This window comes from Sphaeramia orbicularis, chromosome 18 (genome assembly GCF_902148855.1).
Source record: "Sphaeramia orbicularis chromosome 18, fSphaOr1.1, whole genome shotgun sequence".
In the NCBI taxonomy this organism is placed as follows: domain Eukaryota; kingdom Metazoa; phylum Chordata; class Actinopteri; order Kurtiformes; family Apogonidae; genus Sphaeramia; species Sphaeramia orbicularis.
In genome coordinates, this window is record NC_043974.1 from 9,369,594 (window position 1) to 9,396,434 (window position 26,841).

General features: G+C 38.5%; 1 protein-coding gene across 3 annotated transcripts in view; it reads left to right on the forward strand.

The window, feature by feature from the left end:
* The window catches only part of LOC115438415 (phosphatidylinositol-binding clathrin assembly protein), a 134,173-nt gene that overhangs the window by 78,323 nt on the left and 29,009 nt on the right, over positions 1–26,841 (forward strand). For 2 of the 3 annotated variants that reach the window (XM_030162022.1, XM_030162023.1), the window contains exons 10-14: positions 580–703; positions 10,883–11,016; positions 11,702–11,802; positions 13,343–13,453; positions 24,842–24,982. In XM_030162022.1, the coding sequence (XP_030017882.1) occupies positions 580–703; positions 10,883–11,016; positions 11,702–11,802; positions 13,343–13,453; positions 24,842–24,982 (611 nt within the window). The remainder of the gene's footprint in view (positions 1–579; positions 704–10,882; positions 11,017–11,701; positions 11,803–13,342; positions 13,454–24,841; positions 24,983–26,841) is intronic. The other variant, XM_030162024.1, reaches the window with a different exon arrangement.

Sequence of the window (26,841 nt, forward strand, 5' to 3'; positions counted from 1 at the left end):
ATGTGTTAGGCCAAACTCTGCCAAGTGTCACCTCCTTAACTCTCCAGGTGTGAATGCTGTGCTGCAGCTGTTGCCGTGTTTAGTGATCATGTCCCTCTATCAGGTCCCTGGGCTGGAGGTGTGAGCTCCAGGTCTTGTTGCTCATCATGGCTCCACCTATATTTAGTGTATTCAGTGTATTAGAATATTTATTGTTCATTCAAATGTCTGTACACACAGTACTGACTCCACTGTTTATTGATTCTGCAAGAGCGGAACCCCCCCCCCGTGACTCTGCCAGAGGTTTTTACCCTTTTATCCCCCATTAAGGGATTTTTTTTTCTCACTCAAACCAAAGGGCAAAATGACAGATGGGGGTGATTTTTGATCTTATATATTATACATTGAATTGAATTAAACTGCAAGACATGTTAAAACTGTTAAAAAGGAAAATCAGCTGTGTTTTTTGAGATCTGTGAGTGAAGATTCTATATGGTTATGCACCTAATGCAGTAAAAAAATAAACTGTGTATTTTAAATCATGCTACTTCTGGTTGCCACAATCTACAGTAAAAATTGAATTCCCTCTCTATCTCTCAGAGCATCCACTCTGTCAAGTGCTGTCTCGTCTCTCTCCTCCACCGGCATGTCCTTCAGCCGTATGGACGAGAAGGAGAAGCAGCAGGCATTGGAGGAGGAACAGGCCAGACTGCAGGCACTTAAGGTAACACATCTTATACTTTCAAACCACAGGAGGTCAGAGTAAGTGCAGTAGTATCAGAAAGGTTAGCTGCAGGTCTCACAGTGTCAGCCATCACTCTCATTCCTCGTTTCAAGTGTGGTTTTTACTGTCATTTTTTTTTTTTTTGAGTTCTCAGTATACAAACGATTGGAGTATATCTGTATTTCTACACGTTTTATAGAGACATAGAAATCCAATGCAGTGTAATAAAGATGAAGGCTAGAATTTCCCTCTGCTACCACTTTTCTAACTGGTTATCTTTGTTTAGCTCTATGTCTGTGTTTTCCTCCAGTAAGTCTGTTTGCTCTGTGTAAATCAAAGCACATAGGAATTTTGTTTGTGTCAGCCTGGCTGATAAAAAGGATTCTGATGTGAATACTGAAATGTTTCATGATGGCTTCTCTTTGAGGCTTCCTGCAGTTATTGCTCTACTTGGCAACAATTTAATTTGCCATGTTTGTGAGACTGTCTATGGTGGCAGTCATGCCATAAGGCGAATTAAGTAAGCAGACTGACTGCAAAAAAAGTCATTTTATTCATACTGCTGTTGCAACAAATAAAAAGTACTGTTCCTCAAGTACTATACTTAAGTATTTCCATCTCAGAGGCATATATTATGTTCCTTTCCATTTGATCTGATGGCTTTACTTACAAGTTATTTTCGCATATACCAGTTTTTCACCCTTTATGTCCTGTGTTGGTTTTGGCTTTTTGTGATAAACTCAAGGATTAAGTGTCTATTTATAGTGAAGCTACAGAAGCAAGGAGGATGTTTCAAGAATATAAAGTTACACACTTTTCCCTAGCAACTGTGTCTTCTCTGTCCAAATCAGAAGATTAAATATGAAGATAGAGGATCTGAAGTTTCAGTGTAGTTTTGGAAAAATGAAGCCAAAATATCCCAGTTAGGGAGCCATGTGATGAGGCACCGACTGAATCTGAACAGTGTTGTGTTAAAGTTAAACCTTGTAAACGTCTGTGATTGGCCATTGGATTTTCTACAGCCTGTAAGCAGAGCCAAAAGAAGATGAAGTCTTGTTACCCCTTAGACCACTTGAATTAGATATGATGTCTGACAACTATCACCCACTCAATAGTTTTTTTGTTTTGTTTTGTTTTTTTTAGCTCCACTGGGCAAAAATTCCACAAGAGTGTATTGTAATATTGAACAACAATTGGCTCCACTACCTCAGTCAAGCGGTCTGAGAGGAAACAAGACTTGTGTACCCATGGCTGTGAAAATATACCCCACAACAGGACACTGTATGCTCACTGGTGTTTTCCAACAGGGGGGCATTGTATAGATGCAGCCAAATACTACTACTACTACTGTACGCCATGACTCAACATAAAAGAAAAGTAATTGAAGAAGTGGTTTTACTTTTCCACAGCTGCATGAAACAGGTCAGGGTCAGGCCATCTATGTTTATTTTAGTCTTTTGATTTAAAGCTGCAGAGGGAAGGTGTTTGGGTTTTTTTTTTTCCTAAATAAAGCTTTGAACGTACATTTCATAGTGTGAGGGTAATACTTTTACTAATACTTTGGAGATGGAGATAAAGAGTTTCTTACCCCATAAAGACCCAGTGCTATTTTTGTGGTAGTTTCCAAATTATTCTTTTCTCTATATTTAGCCTTTCTGAAGTGATTTATCACCATTTATTATAATAGTATCAACCGGGTTTTGCTTTTTTGTTTTGTGAAAATCTGGAATTTTCCTACATGTTCACATTAATGTTGAGGGTTATTATATCAGAAACAGATAAAACTGAAGAAAAAGTGAGTCTTTCAGCAAAATGTCAATAACTGAACATAAACCCAGCATCTCCATCCACTGACATTTGTCAAACTCCATGGGTTTTACTGGTGAATCAGTGCTGTAGAAGGTGACAATGATTCAACACTCACTACGTGGCCTCTGAACGTCCAAATGGGTCATATCTGATGACCAGGAAATGACAAACTGCATTTTACACCAATTATTTACATGGATTGATTGGATTAGTGGATCAACAGGTATTAAACAGTTTAGATCAGTCGATGCTTTTGGTCATCGGTGGATGTTTGGGTCTTTATGGGTTAAAAGTGACTTCAAAATGTTGTGTAGCTGCAGTCATTGGTCAGATTTAACATCAGGTAGTGACTGCACTCACAAAGAAAATAAACCAAACAACTTTTGTAAACCACATAACACTTGAGCTGTGACAAATGGTGCAAACAATTTTGAAAAAATATACTGTATATATTGCTTTACTTTGCTGTGGTGTAGAAATCAGGCCTGACTGTGTTGCTGCTGAGGAGTGCTGATGGATTGCCCAGCAACTTTGCTGTTTGTTGAGTAGTGAACTCCAGTTGAGGATAAAGGCCAGAAGTCTCAGTGGCGAACAGAGCAATAGAAAAGTCAAGAGTAAAATGTGTTGACATTTCTTGCTCCAGCCCTGGGAGTTCTGCCTTACAGCAAACTGTAATTGAGTAAGAGCAGCGAAGCTACAAAACAGGCACGCAGCAGCTTCAGTGTGAGCGTGTGTGTGCACGTGCATGTTAAGCATGCTTACATCGCGCAAGTGAAGGTACAGTATGTCTGGTGGTGTTGCCGGTTTCTCCTCCGCTTCCTTGATCTGTGTGTGTATGAAGCATGTGTATGTCCTGGCAGATTAGACGCAGTGTGTGCTGCCAGGTTGTCCTGGTGTGTTTGTTTGTGTGTGTGGTTGATTGGATTTTAGTCCACGCTGTTTACTCTGTGCCCTTGGTTGCCCTGTTTCTGCCAAGGTCCACTGATTACCTTTGGGTTTAGTTAGAAAGGAGAGGGAAGATAAAGTGTGAGTGAGAACATAACAGAGTAAGAAAGAGAGTGAGAGAGCTGGGGTTGCAGGGGTCGTCCAAATACTCTAGTCCAGCTGTCTGCTCGCTCTGGTGTCCATATGGACTTAACACACACATACACACACATACAAAAATACTTACACCCACAGCTACTGTCCAGCTGGGGCCTTAGCCCAAACAATAACAGCAGTTCCCATTTGTTCCTCGCTACACTGTCAGAATATAAATGAAGAGGATTCAGCCCGGCTGAGGTTTACAGCAGGAGAGTCAGTTTATTAATCTACTCAAAGTCCCAGATTCCTTTAAATGTCGTAAAGTAAATTGCATTCTTTCCATTGCTTAAAACTTGAGTTTTGAACTGAATAAAAAACTGGAGTGGCCTTGTGTAAATAAAATAGACAAATGCACTCTCAGAAGCTCTATTTCCATTTCCCTCTGTGACCATCTAAAGGAAAGCTCTACACTTTTGTTGTACTGTAAATTACTTCACTTGTCTACATGTAATGTCTTTTCTAAAATTTACAAAAGAAACCACACTTTTATTTCCCAGTAGATGGTCCCGCAGGATAAGACACCACTGTATCGATCCCTGTAGAAAAATTAGGTCATTTCAACAGGAAATATAATAAGATCCAGCGGGAAATATAGACACATACAAATATAAACACAAAGGTCTGATTTTAAAACCAAAAAACATATTCATGTAATAAATCAATAAACCCATCAAATTCAATGTATTTATTGGATTTAAAAAAAAAAAGAGCTCAGAAGTGTTCAGTGTGTTTCATAAAGTTAATACAAACAGAGCATAATGGATTACTTGGAAGTAAACAGTAGAAATTGTCGTCTTACATGATCATCTGCAGCCACAGTGATAAGGCCGAGTTTTGTCACATATTCTAGTTCTTATGAGCATGTTTTAAACTCACCCTGAAGCAGTGTTTCCAAATTCATGCAAGAAATGAGAGTCTAGACATCGAACCACCTTCAAAGTACTAGTGTTGAGTGTTGATCTTGGATAGGGAGTTTTCTTACCTCACGGCGATCTGAGACTTTAAATCTCAACTGTGTATTACATTGTACCAGGATGGGCTGAGTAGCACCAATCGATGGGGCAGGATACAACGGTTCACCAGCTGATCACTCTGATATAATCAGAATCTACACCTGATTCTCATAATGGTTTATGTCAGGTGCAGAGTAACAAAGTGACATCTTAGCCACACATACACTAACATGCTGTTGCTGTGGAAGTTCCTCATGAGTGAAAAGAGCACAAACAAAATGATTAGAGGTGACATGTCAAGTGCAATGAATGTTACAAGTATCTACTGTTGCCAGGTTGCTAATCTGAGCAATGAACAATCACTCAACTGTTAATGCTACGCTGTTGGCATAGCAGCAACATGCTAGATAAAGTGGATATGCTGCATCTTTATTTCTGCAGAAAAGCTCCGTTCAGAAACTGACAGCACTTTACTTTGATATTAGTTTGTTTGAGAATGGGAGAAAGTGCTGTAACCTGGAGCAGTTTCAGAGAAAATCTTGTGTTTATCATGAACATTCAATTGGATTTTCCGTTAAAGAAATCAGCTCTGCTTCTTCAAAAGAAAGTCAGAATCAGTAGATCAGATGTTTGAATAATTGGTATTCCTAGAAAAGCAGTTTCTGGGACACCTGAATGAATATTGGTGAAAGGTCAAACCTGACAACAGTGAGAAAACTGTTGAAAATGTATACGAAGAGGCATTAAAAACACAACAATGTAAGGTTTTCTTACATTTTATTGGAAACAACATGAAATCAATTGCAAAATGTCTCCTATACATTATGGACAAGGTTAATGACACATTGCAGACATTAAAACAGTGTATGACTTTCATCACAAATTTATTTTCAGACTTGTAAAACCCTAGTGCTAGCCTAATTATCACTAATCCATTAGTCTTTCTGTGCTTATACACCTGAATTACTTCCCTCACGTTTAACAACTTCAAAGATGACTCCATCATAAACACAGTCGGCTTATTTACATAACGGATGGATGGATGGATGGATAGATAGATGGATGGATAGATAGATAGTCGGGCCTGTCGCAAAGTGCATTGTGGGAATGGGAATTCCACGCAGCAGCAATATCGCTATCTCTTTAAGTGCTGAACCCAAATTTGGCCTTTACCTCCATCCACCGACTGGACTGTATAATTTTATGTCGTAGCAATCTGGCTCGTTTTCTTGCCAAATCTGTGAGAAATCGCTTTTGCCTCCCTCAATGCACTTTGTGACAACATTTCCGAAAAGGCCCGACTGACGTTTCGGTTTGTTATGTAAACAAGCAGACTGTGTTTATGATGAATGAGGATATCACTTGGGTTTTACAAATTTGAAAAAAAAAAATTGTGATGAAAGTCATATGCTGCTTTAAGAACTGTAAGTCAGACAAAATGAATTTCTTCTGGATCGTACAGTTTGCACGATCTCAATAACGTGTGTGTGGCCACCGTTCGCCAATAATACCTGTATCCTTCGTGGCATTGAGGTCACTGGAGTGTCAGTCTGTCTCTGTGGAATTCAACCCCACTAAGCCAACAGTGCTTGTTGCAGTTCATGGTGACTGGTTAGTGGATGATCTTGCTGGTGTACTTGCTGCCCCAGAAAGTCCCAGAGGTGCTCAGTGGGATTCATATGAGGCGAGTAAGGAGGCCAGACTGACACCCTGATGTTGTTGATACAGACCAAAATGTGCAGCGACTTGTGCAGCATTCATTCTGTTAATCAGTATGCCCACCGCTTGTTCCTTGCTTGCTTGTGGCAGTCATGGCATTATGACTTTGGACAAATCTATGAGGCTAAGAATGTGAAACTACAGTGTTTAGTCCAGTGTTTTTCAACCCACGTAGGATCACCTGAAATTTATAGTAATCGCTAAAATTAAAAAAAACAACTTAATAATAAAAATATATGGTGAGTTGAGAGAGACAATCCTAATACATAAAAGACGTGACAAACTGTGAAGCTGAAACTGAAGCACTGTGGTGCTGTTATCTTTCAAATGTTCATTGTGGTCGGTTTCAGATGCTGCAGCTCTTTCATAATTCATAGTTTGAGTTATTGTTTGTTCAGTATTAATTGTCAGCCTTGTAAATCCAAGCTGGACTGACTGTACATATCTTGACCAAGGAAAATCAAATTCTCACTTTGTGCAGTAATCTACACCTGGCTTTACTGCCTCCATCCATAATAATAAACATTATATAGCCAAAATGGTGTCTAAAATTAATGTTTATTTGCAACTAGGGATGTAATGATATGAAAACTTCATATCACGGTTATTGTGACCAAAATTATCACGGTTACCATTATTATCGCAGTATTGTTGAAATTGTGCTCAAAATGTTCAAAAAGTTCTTATACACACGCCGAAATAATTTAACCAAGTTGTATTTTGAAAAATAAAATAAAATAGGCACAATGTACTTTCTGTTGGCAGAAACATTCATATATTAACATGTAAACATCAAACATACAAATGTGCATTAAAGATGGCACCTTATGGCCATTGTTTGACCATTTCCCATATCAAGTTTGAGTTTTCAGTTTCTTTTTCAGATAGATAGATAGCAAACTATTACATCATCAAAAGCAAATTAATTTAAGCAAAAACATGTCTCTGTTTTAAATGTTTGGAGTCACCAGAAATTTGTAATGTTAAAACGGGGTCACGAGCCAAAAAAAGGTTCAGAACCACTGGTCTAGTCAGTAAATTTTCAGCTTTAAGACACTGTTTTCATATCAGGATCGACCAAGGAAATTAAAGCCAGTGCATCCCCATCAGATCTCCCCTACCCAGGTGATGCAACCAGCATCGGTCCACTACCAGGACCCACAGGTCTGCCCACATTGTTAACCCATCACCAACAGTAACATTATTCCCACTGTCAGTGCTTACCAGTCCCATCAGGATTCATCTGTCTCAGCACTGAAAAATACATAGATCAAAACAGATCATTTTCTGTTCATTTCAGTTCAGATTCAACAGTAACTGCTGACCTTTGTGTCGGCGTCTCTCAAATGCACACGGTCAAATGGTGTTTAACCCTTTATAGGGCACTCATGCGACAGGAACATAACTTTTATAACATTAGACCAACATAAGTGCTGATCCAGACCCCTGTCCACATCCCATTATCCCTTTGAACATCATTCCTTACATTAGTACCATTACTTCATGGTACTGAACAAGCAAGTACGCTCAGTGTTCATGCAGAGGTGGACCTTGTAGACCCTGTAGACCACATTGGACCTGAGATCGTTGACTCACTGTCCTCACTGGAACTGTGAATGTCACTGTCTTGTAATGTATGCGGAAATGACCAAAAATAGTCACTTGCCCGACAAAGGGTTAAGATGAGCTGCAGCTCTTTAGCATCACCACAAGAGCTCACTGGAAAACGTTGAAGCACGTAAACCTAATTGTGTGTTGTTTTATTGTTGCTAAATAACACACCACCAGGCAGCCTTGGCAGAGCGACATCACAATAAACTGACGCAGAAAATTGGACTCTAGCTCAACGCATAATGACTCCTCATGAGTACATTTGAGATGACATCCTTGGATGTTCATGCAACACCATGGAATTGACACAAATATCTTATTTTGTCTGAACACTGCAGAAGGGAGTCATTTAGAGGAGGGAGCTAACGAAGTGCAAATAGTTCGGTGCAGTACAGAGAGTTTTTAGGTATCTGTACTTTGCTATTCTTTCAAGTACGTCTTCTTCTTAGTAGTTTTTACCCTTCGGCCAACTTCGTCCATGTATACATTCAGTGACATAATTGCATTATCTTAAGAATACATTGGGATATCTGCACCAAATTTATACTGTGGATACATCTTGGCATGGAGCAGAAGAATATTGAAAATAGGTGACCATGACCTACTTTTTTAAGGTCCAAAAGTCTTGTGCCTTGTGCAGTTATAATATGAGTACTTTCAACTATATATATGTATGTAATAAATTTTACACAAAGACAATGTAATCTAGATTATAGGGCAGTTACTTTCAACAGAATTTTACACTATATTTGGCCGAGGGGGATTAAAAGTGAGCAGCACGTTTTGCTAATGCAGGGATTTTTGTCATTGTTGCCCACTTTCTCAACATCAAACCTGTGATTTCAGTCTAAATGAAGAGGATAGTCGCTCTCAGAAAATTTGATTTCTTTGTACAGTGATCCCTTATTTTTCGCGGTTAATGGGGACCGGCGCCCCCCGCGAAAATCGAAAATCCGCGACCTGGAGCCAGAGCCCCCCGAGCCTATCCTAGAACACTCTCTCTCTCTCTCTCTCTCTCTCTCTCTCTTTTAACATTTTTATATAAAATAACACTTACATTAGACTCCAGCGGCTCCTTCCTTGACTGACTATGAGGCCCATGATGATGATGATGATGATGATGATGATGAAACACCTGTGCACTTCGATGAAGACGAAGATGACACAATGCACAAGTGTCAAGGGAGCCTTATAGCTCTTCTAGGGGCGCCTCGTCGTCAGATGTTACTTGAGGCGCTGGATCGTCTAGTAATGCAGCTTCTTCGGAGGGAGTTGGCGAAGCAGCTGCAGACGGAGAGGCTGGCGGGGGAGCTGAGGGTTCGGCTGATGGCTTCCGAGGGACAAGGAACATGGTGATGGGGAGCTGTTGCCGTCGCTTCTTCTTTTCGGCGAAGATGCTTTTATACAGGGCCATGACACCCTCTATCCTGTTGCAGAATTCAACAGCCCTCACCATGTTGTCGTCTATTTCCTTGGCCGTATTCTAAGGGGTAAGCAGTTGCTGGGCTGTCTGCGTTTCTCATGTTGCTTACAGGAGGCTGTGAGTCATCGTTTGACGTTTCGCTGGCAGCTGCGGCCTCTCGTCTGCTGTGGGGTGGATTTTCACGGAATTTCCGCAATTTTTTCTTGATTTTTTTATTTTTTGATGAATATTTCTGAAAAATCCGCAAATAACTAAAACCGCGGAACTTAAAGCGCGAATTGGCAAGGGATCACTGTATATCCAAATGTGACAAAACAAACAGCTAAAGAAACTGAGAGTGAGTTGAGTTTTACTGCTGACATTGAGCAGTGATTTGCAGATTAGAACAAAGTTGATGTTTTATTGAATTATTTTTCATTTTATTAAAAGTAACAATGGTGTAGCACTCAATGGTTATATTAAAGGTGCTCTGCCACACAATACTGTTTACTTGTATTTTTTTTTTTTTTTTTTTTTTTTTTTTTTTTTTAATATGTTCGGTTCATAGGTGTTTGTGTTATGTAGTGAATTTGAAAATGAACCACGACCTCCTCTGTCTGCTATTGCCACTGAAAAGAAATGAATGGAGAAATCAAGTCAGTTAGAAAAGCTGGTCAGTGTGACATGGTAATGCCTGAGCTCATTACTAGTCATGAGCTCGTCCGGATGAGACCACGCCCACAGAATTTGTCTAGCTCAGTGACAGCTTTTGTATACAGCAAGCTGGGGTGTCGTAAAGGGGGGATAAACATGACAAATTCATGGGGCCCAGCATTCCCGGGGGGCCAATAGATACAGGTTAGAAGTTGTGAAAATTCTGTGTAAGGTCTGCCGTACAACAGAGGTATAGAAGCCGGGAGTGGGACGTTCAAAGCATGTTGAGTTTCGCTTTCATTTCCACCAGTTCCTCTACTTGTTGCACAGGGTAAAGGATGCTGAAAAGCCAGGTTCTCATTGGCTAGCTGTTAGCCAATCAGAGTCAAGCAGACTAGCATGTTGATTATTCGTGAGAACTGTCACAAATCGAGCTTAGTCTTCCAGCACGCTTTCAATACCATGTTAGAATGGCTTGAAACTTCGTAACCAAGGCATATTTCCCCAAAAAATGTTACAGAGTCCATGGTAGAACTTCAGAGATTACCACTAAAGTAATGAAATACATGCGGCAGGGCACCTTTAAACTAACATGAGGGTTAGTTAACTTTCCCCAGTTGTACTTTTTATACTTTAATGCAGCGTTTGTACAAAACCTGCACTTTTTCACTTATACGTCAGCAAAAAGTTGAATCAGTGCCCCTTCTTTTACTGTAATGTATGTGTGTTTCTACTTGAGTAAAGAATAAGTGTTTTTTTTAACCTCTACAGCTGATTATTTTGTTATTTGTCTTTGTGTATGAGAATGTGTTTGCAATTTTCCAGGATTTGAGTTTACTGGAAACAAAACACCCATTCATTTCCAAAGGGAAATGAGTGTTTAACTATAGTCTTCCTGATCACTCTGCGGTGTTTTTCTCTTTCTGTTTGTTTGTGGTTGTCTTCCAGGACCAGCGCCTGAAGGAGATCAGCATGCAGACTCCGCCCTCCGCCTCCCCCAGCAGCCTGTCGATAGGCAGTGCCAACAACAACCACATCACACAAACCCCAGAGTTGTTCAGCTCCACGCTGTCTGCCAACAGGTGCACACACACACAAACACTCCAGCAAATAACTGACTCTACATGCTGCAAAATAGCCACAATTTAACAAGGAGACGCTTAAAATAAATCGTTTTAGAGATACCGTAGCCAACCCGAGGCCTTGGTTTTAGAGATAGCTGAATATTAAAACACCAAAAACCTCTAGGCTTTTTTTTTATGTTTCTATCTACAGATCACATCCTCGACTCTCTCCAGCTGTACCAGAGTTACAGCACAGGCCACGTATTTGTAGAAATCAGAATAGAATTTATCCTCAACATGCCCACAATGCAACATTCTCTGAATTTACTGCTCCTCACTGTTTCATTGCTCTGTGGGATTTTTTTTACAACCCTTTAGAGGCAGAGGATTAATCTTTATCTGTGACAAATGAACATTTTTAGTGGTGGCCTTAGCTATTTATGCTGGATTGATTAAATATTAATGCGCTATCTCCATCTGTCTTTCGGCATCTCTCTGACTGACTTTTTCACTTTGTTTCTTTAACAATCTTTTTGTCCTCTATCCAATTGCTCGCCACTTGTTTTTACGCTCATCCTCTGTCTCTGTCTGTCTTTTCATTGTCACTGTCTGGCATTTTATCTGTCTTCTTTCTTCTATACATCCAATTTCTTATTTCTTTTTTCTCATTTTATCCTTCTTTTTTCCCCTTCTCTCTCCTCAGTGTGCCCAATCTGAACAGTGACCTGTTTGATCTTCAGCCGGCCTTCATCCCTGCTGTTCAGAGCACTCCTTCCATCTCCACTGCCAACAGTGCCTGGGGAGGTATGGTACTTAAACAGCAACCTACACACACACACACACACACACACACACACACACACACACACACACACACTTATTCACACATGATGGTGTCAGCAGGGATGCAGATATAAAGAAAAAAAAAAGCTAGAGTATATTTACACCCATAAATGAGAATATACCCAAGAAACATTTATTCTCTTCAAAGAATTAGAGTGTAAATATTGAATTTGGCATTTTCAGGAGATATTCCTTCTGGTTGGTCATTTGTCTGTTTCCCCCTCCATCTGTCAGTTTGTCTTCTCACGAAAACCATCAACCCGCCGTTATTGCCACTTTTTCTTCATAAGAGAAGAGACTGTATACACAGATCGGTGTTGTAAATAGTACACTATTTTGTAATAATTAATCCTCAACACATGGTTCACGCTTTGAAAAGCTCAATAAAACACTCCGGGGGAAATGTCAACCAAGATTTGATCACCCTCTCCTCGTTTTCTGGTTTGTCGGTGAGGAAAATGTAGCTGCAGCAGAAACGCTGTGCAACAACACTGACTTTCACATATAGGCGCCGCTATACAGTGTCTCCTGCATATTTCTGGAAAGCAACTTGGCATTTCCGCTTGTAATCAGCGAGTTCGAATCAAAAAAAGAGCAACATGATGCATCTAGAGACAGTGTTAGCACTGTGTATCACAGGCTTTATGACAGGGGATTAAACTGAAGCCTTTTATGAGAAACGAGTTTGGCCACACTTCTGAGTTAGAGCTACGTCTTTGCTCAGATATAAGCTCTTCATGATATCAGTAGCTCTGTCACTGTGATTAAGAAAAGAAAACACAAAGATTCTTACTTCAATAAAAGTCCAGCACTGTAAACAACATATGACATTTTCAGGCAGCTTGGTTGATCAATATTGCACTTTAAACTTGTGCTATGGCAGTGATCCCACAAATAAGTTTGAGTAAGACGATGAGTGATCTTTAATTTACAAGAAAGAAAGTGATTCCTACCTACACTAATATTCCACCTGTACGCGTTTTTGTCTCCTTTGAATGAGATTAGTTGTAACACAGGTATTATTTTTTAATAGTCATTGTGGTGTACTGATTCATTTGTAAATTTTGCCGTGTATTCCTGTTCGTGGTTTCCACAGAGAAGACACCCGCACTCTTAGGCTCCCAGTCTTAATCCTCAACAGGGATGCGGATGAAGACAAAAAAACAAAAAGGTGTATCAGTGGATTTTCTCGTGCACAGGCTTAACTCCCCACTGAAAGCTTGACATTCCCAACAGCCCGCGCTGAATCCCAAGTTACTAAGCAACAACAATACAGCCGACATGGCAGCACACTGAAGACTGTAATGTCCATGTTCCTCTAGTAATGGGATTAGAGTAGCGGGGGGGTGGTCAAATCCTCACTACCACGATTCCAGCCGATCTGATATTTGTATCTACACTGACTTTACAACGACAGTTTGCCTGATGAAGCTGCGATGTCATCTCCAGTTTAGACTTTGAAGCAGGACTTTAATCAGCCATATTTAACTGCATCCCTCAGGATTGGAGAGCCAGCCCCTGCAGCAGACCACCGCAGCCATGACTGTAGATTTCGATGCTGTGTTTGGGAATAATGGCGCTCCCAGTAACAACGGCCCGCAACCTGCAGCCGGTAAAGCCATCCCTCTCTCCTTCTGACTGTCCAGAAGGAGCCAGACTGAAAAACTAAACCCCTTTTGGCTTTGCTGGCAGCACAAACTTCGTGTTTAACTAACTCTCTGACTAGTTCCAGCAGCTTGTGGTCGTCTCTACCGCTGGGTGGGCTTTGCCTCTAGCTCTGCTGCTTGTTGTTTCTGACAGCGACCTAAACCTAAAAGTTTAAAACCTGCAGACGAGAGAGGTTGAGTAAACTTTTAATTCAGTTACATGAAAGAAGTGCTGTGAAATATGGATTTGTCTTTGGGTTAAAATTGTACGATTTCTGATCTTCCAAGTTTTATTTAATTTGATCAAATAAAAAAAAGTTTACACACTCTCTCTCCTCTGCACATAAACAATGATTAATCTTTCTTGAAGTTTTGTTGTCGTCCTGCTCCCTTCAAGACAAATAAACGTCCTGAACGGAGTAGACAGTGTGTAGGAGCCCCCTCTTGAACCACCTCTGTTGTGGTTTCCTGCCTGTTATGATAACGGCTTTAGACTGATGGCTCTTAAGTGTCGCGGGTCTGAGATCTGGCTCTCAGCCCTCTTATGAGCTTACTTTCTTTAACCTCTCAGCATCTAACACAATCAATCTTGGTGCTTCTCAACCTTTTCCTGGTCCCAAGACTCTCCTGCAAAGTATATAATTTTAAGGCATGCTGAGTTATAAACAGCTCCTAAGAAGGCACAGCAGATAAGAGGGACACTCAGCCAAGGTCATCTAAAGGCTATTTATATATAAAGGGAGAAATAAGAATGAAGAGCTGCTGATTTGAACCACAAATGTGAAAAGTGAAGCCAAAATATTGTGTTGTATCAAAAAAGGCTGAAATTAAAACCCCTATTGCTATTGTGATATCTGTCTAAATAGTTCGGGGTTTTTTAGGTTTGCTTTTGCGTATCATTAGCTTCGTAGCACAATTGCCTCATACTCATACACAAATGGACAAAAGTATTGGGACACATTGAAATCAGGTGTTTCTTTTCTAACAGGGGTCTGGGATACAAAACAATAATGATCAATGTCATAATATACTTTTATATTGGGATAAATATCATATTGATTATAAATATTGATGTTCATATCTCAAATCAGCATGAACAGGACATCTTACAGCTGTAGCCATGATGTGTCCCAATATTTATGTCCATATAGTTTATAAAAATCAATATTTCCATAAAGTTTAAAGGGAAATTTTTTCTTCCTAAGTGAGATGTGAAGAAAGTAGATAGTTAGTTGTAGTAGAAAATTATTTACAGTCAGAGCACGAAAAATATTTTAAAGATTCTGTTCTTCTGTGTTTTATTTATTTTTTAAATTAATTTATTTTTTATTTTACTTTTTACAGTTGTTCTATGTCTTTTAATCTATTCTTGTATTTTACTCGGTTATTTTGGTTTTTATTTTTTTTTCTGTACAACACTTTGGTCCACTGTGGATTTTTTAAAGTGCTTTACACATAAATTTGGATGGGATTGGGTTTAGAGGTAGAACATTTAACCTCCTAAAACCCAGGAAATGTCAGCAAAGTACAAGCTTTTTTGTTTTTTTTTATTAAATAAGTGCCTATATTGGAAACATCACGATGCAACAGTTTTTTTCAGATGCAGTTTTTAAAATTTTTATGGAATGTCCTTTGTGTTGGACAGTTTTCTTTTCTTTTTTTTTTCTTTTTTTTTTGTATAAAGTTGTGAAACTCTTGTCCACAAATGTGGACAGAAAACCCATAGCTGGGTCTTAGGAGGTGAAAATCACAGTCATGGAGAAAAAAAAAAATCAGTGTTGAGACAAGTTAAGTAAAAACTATCTGAGGCATTTTGGAAGCAAAGAAAATAATTTTAACCAAACTAACCAATGCAACGATATTTATCCCAATATGAAGCAATATTATGACATTTATGATAATTGTTTTGTGTCCCAGACCCCTGTTGGAAAAGAAACACCTGAATTCCTACATGTCCTAATACTTTTGTCCATTTGTGTATGATTTCGGCAATTATGCTATGAGGCTAACAACATATTTTAGCCCTGCTGCCCCGTTGTTTCTATTATGTATTTTGGAGCTAGTAGAGATACAGGGATATACCTGCCAACCTAATATATATATATATATATATATATATATATATATATATATATATATATATATATATATATATATATATATAAAATTGTTTTTTGTTTTTTTTACATGCCAGTTATTCTGCTGTTGGTCACCTGTTTTTAATTATCAACCTGATCAAAAAGTATGACAGCTTGAACACTAAACTAACGAGACAGACATAAATCATCTTTGGAAAACATTTATTAGGTGTGAACTATGTATTTCAGCCCCTGTGCAGGTTCTGCATTAACATCCATCCTGATATGTCTGAACACAAGTGTCCAGCTGTGTGTGCATCTGTTCACACCTGGCATTAGAAAGCCTTTCCAGGTGTGTCCCCTCTCATTGGATCTAAATTTCCCACCAGATAAAATCTAAATATAAAAAAAGCTCCTCTATAGCCTAAAACGACAAATGTATTCATTTTATGTTGATCTGAGCGGATTTATAATGTATTCGTTTCTGTGCAGAACTGCCGGGTTTTAAGGTGGAATATTTTCTGCTTATTGATTCATTGCACAAGCTTACGCTTTGAATCAGTCAGTACATCTTAAGTATCGGTATGACGTCTTCAACTATTCCGTTTGGTTTTATCAGCTCATACATGACATCTTCACTTGCTTAAAACGCATTTATTAATCATGAAAACTGTCGATATTGTGGATGTCGTTCACATGAGCTCAGGCAGTATCATGTGTGTAGGCACTTAATTAAGCACATTATGAATTTTGAACATGTCAGGCATCCGTAAAATGCTTTAATATCAGGACATACGCCTGTTCAAACTACTGGAGCGTGGGTGTCAAACTCTTTTTTTAGTTCAGGGACCACATATGATCTGAAGTGGGCTGGACTAGTAAAATAAGCAAAAAAGTCAAATTACATTATTAAAATGGGTGCTTCTATGAAACTGGGTTCATTTTGGTACCTGGCACTTTTCCAGATTTTTCGACTCAATAATAAAAGAGAAATTCTGACATATTTCCCCCCAGGATGTACCTAATGATGACCTCAGATAAAAGCAAAAAAAATTATACTCTTGCTCTGAGCCATCCCAAAATTAATGATTTTTTAATAAAATATCAGGGCCAAAAATTAGACCAAAACTGGGACAGGAAAAGCCACCTAGGTGTCAGTGCATTTTATTTTGAAAACATCATTTGAGATGGTCTTATATACCACTATAAATAAAGACACTGTGTTAAATTTGATGATCCTAATGGTTTTTCTAATCCAGATATGTGTGTTTTTCATGAATCTCAGTCTCCTTCCAGGTTTCGTGTATAACCCATTGTGTCCACTCATGTTACATGCAGAACCTGCCCATTTAACCCTTTCATGCATAATGGTCACTACAGTGGACAGTTACTCTACAGCTTTAATCTTGTATATTCATGGGTTTTGTTGTTTTAGTTCCATATCAACCAACACAGTGGACACTTATGCATCATCTCATAAACTGCAATTCATACCATTACTGTAACTTTGCTGTTCTTGGTTGGTTGTTGAGTGGAAATCAATTGTTCATATTTATTTTTTGCATATTATCTCCATGAAGTGAGTAATAACTAGTATTAGAATATGTTAAAATGTGAGAAAACATCAGATTAGCTGCATTAAACATGGTTTCATTTCACTGTTTTCATATCACTTCACGATATTGGGTTTTAAATACATGTTTCTTTGCTTCAAGAATAAAATTCATGGTGTAGCTGAGTGGACATTTTTGTAACTCCATGAAAAAAAGTTTGATTTAAAAAAAATACTCAATCGCATTGTTTTTTTTTCATGCCTAAAGAGGAATAAAAACACTGAGGAAAAAAAAAATATTGATTAAGGTTCTCATAATTCATGCATGAAAGGGTTAAGCACATGTAAATTGCAAGTCATTTTGCAACAGCGGTCATTTTTGTGAAACACTCTGCCTTACATAATTAGTTCGATTCCCAAAATGTACCTGTGAGAGAATAAAAAGATATTCGAAAAAATACTAGCACATAATTTTCATATCCTTTTTACCGTGTTACATGCAGATTTTTGTTTTATCTGAAAAAAATGTTTCTCTTTTATCTCAGTAAATATTTATTTTTAAAATAGACCCAAAGTGCTTCCAAACTTGCTTCATAACATTAGTCTACACCTGGTTTGAATTTTTAGTCCCCTCTTTCCTGTTTTTAGGGACCAGTTTCATAGAAGCACCCAAATGTTTATCTACCAAGGTTCCTTTAAAATGTGAATAACATAAACAACCTGAAATGCTTCAAAATAAATAAGTGCAATTTTAACAATATGATGCCTCAGTTCCCACCCTTACGTGGATCTCTAAAGGCACAAAAATTTCAATAACAGGCAGAATATTATTAAAATTGCACTTAATTCTCTTACAATATTTCATGTTGGTCATTTGTTTAAGTTGTTCACATTTTTTGTGGAAGGAAAGATTATAAATGTAAATGTTTTCATGTAATTTTACTTTCATTACACCAGTGTTTGTCAACCTTGGGGTCAGGACCTCATGTGGGGTCACCCGGGATTCAAGTGGGGTCACCTGAAATTTCTAGTAATTGATAAAAATTATATATATTAAAAAAAAAAACCCTTACTAATAAAAAATATATGGTGAGTTGAGCGAGACAATCCCAATCCATAAAAGACATGACAAACTGTGAGTCTGAAACTGCAGTACTGTGGTTCTGTTTATCTGTCAAATGTTCACTGTGGTCAGTTTCAGATGCTGCAGCTCTTTCATAATTCATAGTTTGAGTTCTTATTTGTTCAGTATTAATTGTCAGCCTCGTAAATCCTGACTGTACATATCCTGACCAAGGAAAATAAAACTTTCCCTTCGTGCAGTAATCTACACCTGGCTTTACTGCCTCCGTCCACAATAATATACATTATATAGACTAAATGTCGTCTAAAATTAATGTTTATTTGCAACATAGTATAGCAAACTATAACATGATCAAAAACAAATTAATTTTAGCCAATAAAAGAAAAGGTCTATGTTTTGAATGTCTGGGGTCTCCAGAAATTTGTGATGTTAAAATTGGATAATGAGGCAAAAAAGGTTGGGAACCACTGCATTACACTAAAACAAAGAGAAAAATGTGCACTTGTCATTATTTATATGTTGTTATGATAGTATTTTAATGATCTGATCCACTTGAGTTTGCATTGGGCAGAATGTGGAACCTGAACTAAAATGAGTTTGACACTGTTGATTTATAATGTCTTTAGTGTAATTTTTAGCATTTCACAAATTCATCCTACTGAGCCAAATTGTTTGCTGGGCCGGTTTTCGACACCTATGAACTAGAAGATGTGGACAAATGCGGTCAAGATCACAAAATATGTCCTGAGTGTGTTCATATCTTGCATGAGAGCTGGTCCACATATGATCAGCTTTGTCAGGATGGATGTTAATGCAAGGTCTTAACAGGATTTAATGCACATAGACATTAAGCCATAAAGACCCAAACATCCACCATCGAATAAAAGCATCTACTGTTTAATACCTGTTGATCCACTAATCCTATCAATCCATGTAAATAATTGGTGTAAAATACAGTTTGTCATCTTTTCATGGTCAGCAGATATGACCCATTTGGACGTTCAGAGGCTCTGTAGGGAACGTGGAAACATAACATAACATCTGTAGCATAGATTCACCAGTAAAACCCATAGAGTTGGATCAATGACAGTAGATGGTTTATGTTCAGTTATTGATATATTTGCTGAAATTTTATTTCTCCGTTTCTGATATAATACCTCTCAACTTTAATCAGAGCTTTTATGAACATCTACATGCTCAGTGATTTAAATAGAGGAAAATACATGATTTTCACTGGAAATTACAGAGGATAATATTATAATAACTGGTGATAAATCACTTAAGAAAGGTTAAATAGAGAGAAAAATTCATCTGGGAACTGACAAAAAAGTAGCACGGGGTCTTTGTGGGTTAAGGGGTTCGGCACTTATAACCCATAGAACATTTTTACGCTTCACTTTATGCAGCTGTCATCATTTTTAACTTTTACCCTTAACAACAACAGTTGAAAGGAAGTTGCACTGATTTTGACCTTGTTAACTCAGCTTTTGTAACAAATTGTCATTTTATTGGAGGAATTAAGTGTTTTTAATTTTCATGCTAATTCCTGTACCAATTTAAATCACAACTCGGATCTAAGCATATTTCCCATCACGACGACGGCGCCCATCAATCAGCACGCCTGGAAATTTGCCAAGATTAATCAGCCAGCTGTTTCACACCAGCAGTCGCTGCACATGCACAAACTCATCGGGATGACTTATTCAGAAACAAGATTATCATACAGAGCCAGAACACTAATCGTACAGAAAGGCAGGAGTTTTGTACTGTTATTATTAGGATTATTGGTGACATTTGCACAGCTGTAGTGTTGTTCCCTCAAACATTTGCTGTGATGACGTTTTTTTAGTGTTTATGGACTCCGCAGTGTAGATTCTGTTCAGGAGCTGCTGCTTTCTGGCTTTCTCTAATCTTGTTTAACCCTGTTGGTCTTTTCTGCTCCGTTCAGTGTAACAGTTGGAGGCTTGTGGCTCTTAAGGCACAGCCTGGACCATCTAACTTCTCTCTATTAATAGAGCTCTCGTTGAAGCCGCCACTACAGCTACCAATACACCATCTGGGCGACTGGCAGCCTCTCACAAACCATTTACCGTGTGTGTGTGCGCGCGCTGCTACGTCTGCCTCTGTTTTAGCCATCGTCTTGTTCTCCGTCCTCATGTTTGTGTCAGTTTCTAACGGTGTGCATCGTCTGTCATTTCGCTCCATCCCATCTGCCTGTTTCTATGGAGCATTTTGTTTGTTGTTGGTCACACCGGCCCCTCTCTCTCACCCTCCTCCGCTCACCACTCCTCCCTCCGTCCCTCCCTCCCTTCCTCCTTCCATCCATTTATTTCATGTCTCACTCTTGTGTCTGCCTCATCGTCTCCCCATCACACTTCACAAGGCAAGAATCACCCAGGCAACTCCTTTCCATCTGCTCTCCTCCTCCTATTTTCCTATTTTCTCTCCTTCCTCCCATCTTTTCCCTCGTTCTCCATCTCCTCCCCAAAGTCCATCTTCGTAACTGTGCATCTAAATTTTTCATCCCTCTTTACTCTGACCTCATATCCTACTGTACTGGAGATGTAGTAGCACATTTGAGCTTAGTCTCGTCTTACTGTCTAATTTTGACAGATTTTTTTTTTTTTTTTAATCTTTCCTCTTTCACCCACACCATCAGATCTTTAGCTTCTATTTCTCCATGGGAACTACTTTTCTTATTATTTTGGATCTGGAGTCTTTGTCTTAGCCTGTTTCTCCATTTCTTGGTACTTTAATATTTGACCTTAAACGGGTCATATTTTGCTAACCCCATTTTTATTAGTCTTTGGTTTCATTTATTTGTGTATTTGGACCCTAATAGTTCATAATGTTTGAATTTGAACCCTCCAGGTGCTACAAAGCTATCTTTATATTCATTTTGGCAAAAATCCAGTGGGTTTCCCCAACCCGTTTTAATTCCTTCTTAATTTGTTGTGTCTGTAAGTAGTTATGTCACAACATTTGCACATATAAGGTCAAGACTTCCGATGATCATTTCTCCGAGTAGGCAAGGCAAGGCAGATTTATTTGTATAGCACAATTCATACACAGGGCAGTTCATAGTGCTTTACAAAAATGGAAAAGAGACAGGTTAAAAACACACAATTACAATTAAAACATAATCAATAAAACATAAATAATAGTAAATTAAAACAAAGTAAAAGATAAGAGTGCAGACAGAACCCTTTCAGTTGTTCTATGCACAGTTGAACAGACCTGTTTTCAGCCTGGACTTAAACATTGTCACAGTAGAGGTCTGTCTCACGTCATCAGGAAGACTGTTCCAGAGTTTAGCTGCATAGAACTGAAATGCAGCTTCACCCTGTTTAGTCCTGACTCTGGGCACCAGCAAAAGACCAGTCCCTGAGGTTCTCCCGGTCCGAGATGGTTCATATGGGACAACATGTCACGGATGTACTTTGGTGCTAGACCATGGACAGACTTATAAACGAGCAGAGCTGTTTTAAAGTCTGTTCTCTGAGCCACAGGAAGCCAGTGCACAGATCTGAGCACAGGACTAATATGGTCGTATTTCCTGGTTCTAGTCAGGACTCGAGCAGCAGCGTTCTGGATGTACTGCAGCTGTCTTACAGTTCGTTTAGAGAGTCCAGTGAGAAGGCCGTTACAGTAGTCTAACCTGCTAGAGATAAATGCATGGATAAGTCTCTCTAAGTCTGGTTTAGATGGTAAACCTTTGATTCTGGCGATGTTTTTTACGTACGCCATAATTGTTTGTCAGCAGCAGCAGTTGTAGTAAAAACTGAAAATATGTCCAAGCTTTGAGTTGATTACCTAAAATGTTCAGTTGTTGATTGTATTAATGAACACAAGTGGCTGAATGGGACAGAGATACACAGTCAACAACCTGGAGGGGGTGGGGTGTGAAGTGGCTCATTTGCATTCAAAGGGCCAGCGCTCAGAATGACCTTTCTGGTGTCATTACTCAGAAATAGGGTTGAAGATGGACTTGTGGAGTTGAATTAATGAACAAATCAGACCCAAGCATAGCATTTACAGTTTATGTAGACCACAGGGAAATGTTTTAAAATTCCATTTAAAAAAACAAAATATCACTCCTTTAACCCTGTAAAGCCTGAACCATTAAATCATTGACAGAAAATTCCAGTTCTTTTAAAGTGGAGCCTTTATTGGTCCTTCCAAACAACCAAAAAATGTTGGTTTTTTTTAATATCTATTTCCATGTATAACTTTCAATTTTGTATCATATTTGGTACATCAGGTCTCAATGCTCAGATATTATTTCTGAACAAACAAAAACATAATATAACAGAAACATGTCTAACAAATTGGTAATTCCTTTTCAAAACTGCCAAAGTTCTGCCTCCTTCCTCATTAATGACAGTCTTGTAGTGTCACTGGAAAGGCCTCTGGTGAAGGAATTCCTCCCCCCTGATGGATTATCCATGTATTACATGTAACTAATTGTATACATCAGGTTTTTCAAGAAAAAAACATGTCACACTGATCATGTAGAGGGCTTCAAAACTCATGTATCAATTATGTTACATTTGGCGTTAGAGGGTAAAAGGTTTCATGAGCTTTTTTTTTTTTTTTTTGTAGATTGTAGTACTACATTCCTACTAAGGTGCATTTTTCTTGTTCTACATCTGCATTATTTTTCCGTCTAAAAGTTTACTAATAGCAGATTATTTTTGAATTGCACTTTTACACATTCTTAGATAGAGTAGCTATTTATATTTCTGTTGCGTTTGGTTGCAAGTAACAGTTTTCCCCTTTCACTCTTTTGGATTTAAACCCTTGATGTGGATTTATTTGCTTTACTCCAGTTGATCTTAAAGTCTGTTGACTGTCAAGTCCATAGATGAAACAGCTAAGCTTACTACTGATAGCATTATCCTCTCCGTTCAATACAACACTCTTCGTACTCGCTTCGTCACCTCCTTCTCTTCCACCCTACATTTTCTTTTTTCTTTTTTTCCCTATTTCTTCCCTGCCCTCTGGTGTGAGCGATCTACCAAGAAGGCTGTTTCTTTTCCTCCGTTTCCTTTTTTATCTCTGTCTCTGCTTTTTGAGTCTAATTTAATTCACTGCATTTAACTGACGTGAAAAGCAAATCACCCGTGTTCCTAAGTGTTTTATCAAAATGACAACAATAATGGAAATGCCGACAAAAGGAGAGAAACAAGGAGTCAGGAGAATTAAAAAGATAGGGGACCATGTTTGCTTCTCCGCTTTCCTTCTTTTCATTTCCTCCCTGTCCTCTAAACTTCCTGTCTGTTTCTATATTTTTGTCGCTTTTCTCCCTCTCCTCCCTTTCTCTATATACGTACATGCCTCCCCTCCCCTCCCCTCCCCTCCTCTCCCTCTCCCTTTCTCTCATCTGCTAAGCTAGCACCAAAAGTGTTTTTTGAATCTCTTGTGTCAGCACCACTGTCAGACCTACACACCGCTTCCTAACTAAATATTATTCCTCTGGATTTTTTTTTTTTTCCCACAATCAGTGCTTCTTTTTTCTCATTTTGACTTTCTCCTCCTCCACACTGAAACGCTGCACAATCAATCTTGTTACTTCCATTCATTTTCTTCTCATTCTTGTTTTTTTTCATTAGGTTTTTACTGTCGCATTGTGCCTTTCTCGTGCCCCCCTTTTCCTGGTATAGGTTTTTTTTAATCCCTTAATTGTTCCTGGTAAAGTAAAGAAATGATAATGTTTTTTTTTTTTGTTTTTTTTTAAACTTTAGTCATATTGGATACTTAGGCACTCATCTAAACATACTAATGCAGTCACAGTACCATGAAACCACAAGCCAAATCACTCAGAGCCATTAGTTGAATGAGTGCTGACATGGGAAGTTGTTAACACACGCACTAACACAGGAAATTACTCTGCTATTTGCACCTACCAGCAATGGACAAAAACAATCACTCTTCATGCACTTTCCTACACGAGCGCACACACAGCATACATGCATGTCCAAAGTAATCACTGTTAGGAGTCAATGTGTGTACATGACAGCCGGGAATAGATAAATCAATCATCCAGAACAAGCGTTACAAGCTACTGACTCAGGACTTATAGGATCCCCGCTGATAGAAGTAGGCTGCTGTATAAAAGCAGACACAGTATAGTCAGGGTAGAATAGTTTCAGTTTCAACAAGGACTCGTTTTATCCATAGGTAAAAGCTTAAAAACAGGGCAAGAAGAGTTCAATTAACAGCACGGCTCAGGGTAAAATTGAGGAGCATGGTTCACATTAAAAGAGGTACAGCTCAGCATTATTTCTCAGATCAAAAACCACCCGGTTCTGGTTCATTAAAACGGTCAAATTGTGAGCGGGCGTTTTCAAAAGTTTGGAAAATGAGGCTGGAAGTTGAGCAGATTCTCATTAGATTCAGGATTAAACGGTTTTTGCAGATACTTCAAATAAAAGATATCACAGTTCTCGGAATTTCTCCTTTCTGCTTATGCATTTACTTCTAATTTTTAACAATTTAACTTTTTTCTTTCCCCGTGTGAATAACCTGCTTCATTCTGCCTCGACTTTCTCTTTCTGTCGGTGTTCTATGTGTTTGTGTGAAATCTTTACTGTGATTTATTTTCAGTGTATTTACTCGTATGAATGCGCTTCTTCACCAGGTTTTGATGCTCTAGGAGACCTGTTGAAGCCTACGATTCCCACTCACACTGCGCCGCCTCCTCCTCCTCAAATGGCAATCCATCCTGGAGGAAAGCTGCTCGCCAACGACCTGGACTCTTCTCTGGCTAACCTCGTGGGCAGTGAGTTTTGAGATATACATGCACTCAAGTTCAATGTGTCACTGCAGAATATAAAATGGACAGAGGGCAAATTCAGTTTCTGATGCATTTTCTGGAAACACACTTGACTTTCTTAACTCTAACATTAGACTTGGGACTTTTAACTTTGAGTCCCCTTTTAAGCGAGATCTTGAATAAAATTAAACTTAATGGAGTAATGGAGGGTTTAAGGGTATCTGTAATTTCATGCTAACATGCTAATTGGTAGGCTAAATCAACATATTGAGTCTTTTAGTATGCCCAAACTCTAAGTAAGAAAAAATATAGTATATGAATTACATAGTATTTTTGTGTAAATGCTACGGCATGCAGTCTTTGGACACTTAGCCATCACAATATTTCCCACAATGCAATGCGTTCATGGTGACAATAAACAATGGGTCTTTCTCAATATCAAGTATCGATCAGATTAGGTTAAATGGGGTACACACATAAAGATAATCGGGCTGTTTTTGTCCTGATTTTTCCCCTTCCCGACCAAGGACAGCAAACGCTAGATTATTTTATGTTTTAGAAGATTATCCTATAAAAGAATCCTGTGGTCTGAGGTGTGTCAAGAGTGAATTATTATTCATTTCTCTTTATGTTATTGAAAGAAATTATGTTTATTTTTATATAACCATCATTTCTTTCACTTTTATGTCATTTTTATTTATCCCTTTACTTCCCGGAAGGTATTCAAATTATATTCTTTTATTTTGTTAAAATACAACTGGCCTTTCGGGTTTCCGACTTTACCTGCACATGTTCATAGCCTCCTCTCTACCAAGAGAGATATGTACATGTATTTGTTTTAGTTTATATCTGTATGTTCAAATAAATAAATTTAAAAAAAAAATTGTATATAAAAAAAATTGTTCGATAATTGGCTCCGAAACAAGTCAGGGCCGACAATCGAGAATATTAAACTTGTTCAATATTTACGACCAAAAATCTTCATGCGTGTGGGGAAAGACGACAACTCCCGAGTCATGACTCCGTGAACTGTGACATGGAATGGAATGTAGCCAGTCAAGAAGCGAGTTAACTGAGGAACAAGGAAGTACGCATAAATAAAAACAAGCATGGCTGACCTGAAACATAAAGTTCGGTGGACCTCAGAAATTGTGGATTTTTTTCGTCAGAAATAGTCCCAAGAACACCATCATTCTATCCTCCCGTATGTCCTCTTTCGTGTTGCGTGTTGTGTTTTCTGGTTGTTGCTGTTTCTTCTACTTCATTTTTGTTACTTCACATTTGATCACACGAGATTTATGACTTGGAGGACTAGATTCTAGATCGGTGGTGGGACAGAATCATTATGTATGTGGTGTGCTGTGTTGAGATTATCAGAGCACACCACACACAGTATGATGATGATCAAAAATGTTCAATGCCTGTTTTTTTATCTTCATGTGTGGGGTCTGTAATGGATAAAAAAATCTCGTCAGATTTAGAAAATTCTTACATGTGTGCCCCGCTTTAGATGACATTAGAATAGATTAGATAGAACTTAACTGATCCTTTGGGCAGAGCCCTCAGGAAATTGAGGTTCCAAAAGCAGCACAACACCGAATATACTCACAAGAAATACTACCACAAGAAAATAGCCAAAACAGTAACTATAAAAAAAACAGTTGTGAAAAATTGCAATCGCACTTTGGAAAGTACTAGTAGAAACAAGTGGCAAAGTAATAATAATAACTAGAAAAGCACTGGGGGAGCGCAGACCTCCGCCAAGGCAGATCAGTTGCCCCCCTCCCTTGTTTACCACCAAAATCTAATCATTTGTTCCTTGTGCCAGTATCAGTATTTCCTGAAAATTTCATCAAAATCCATCC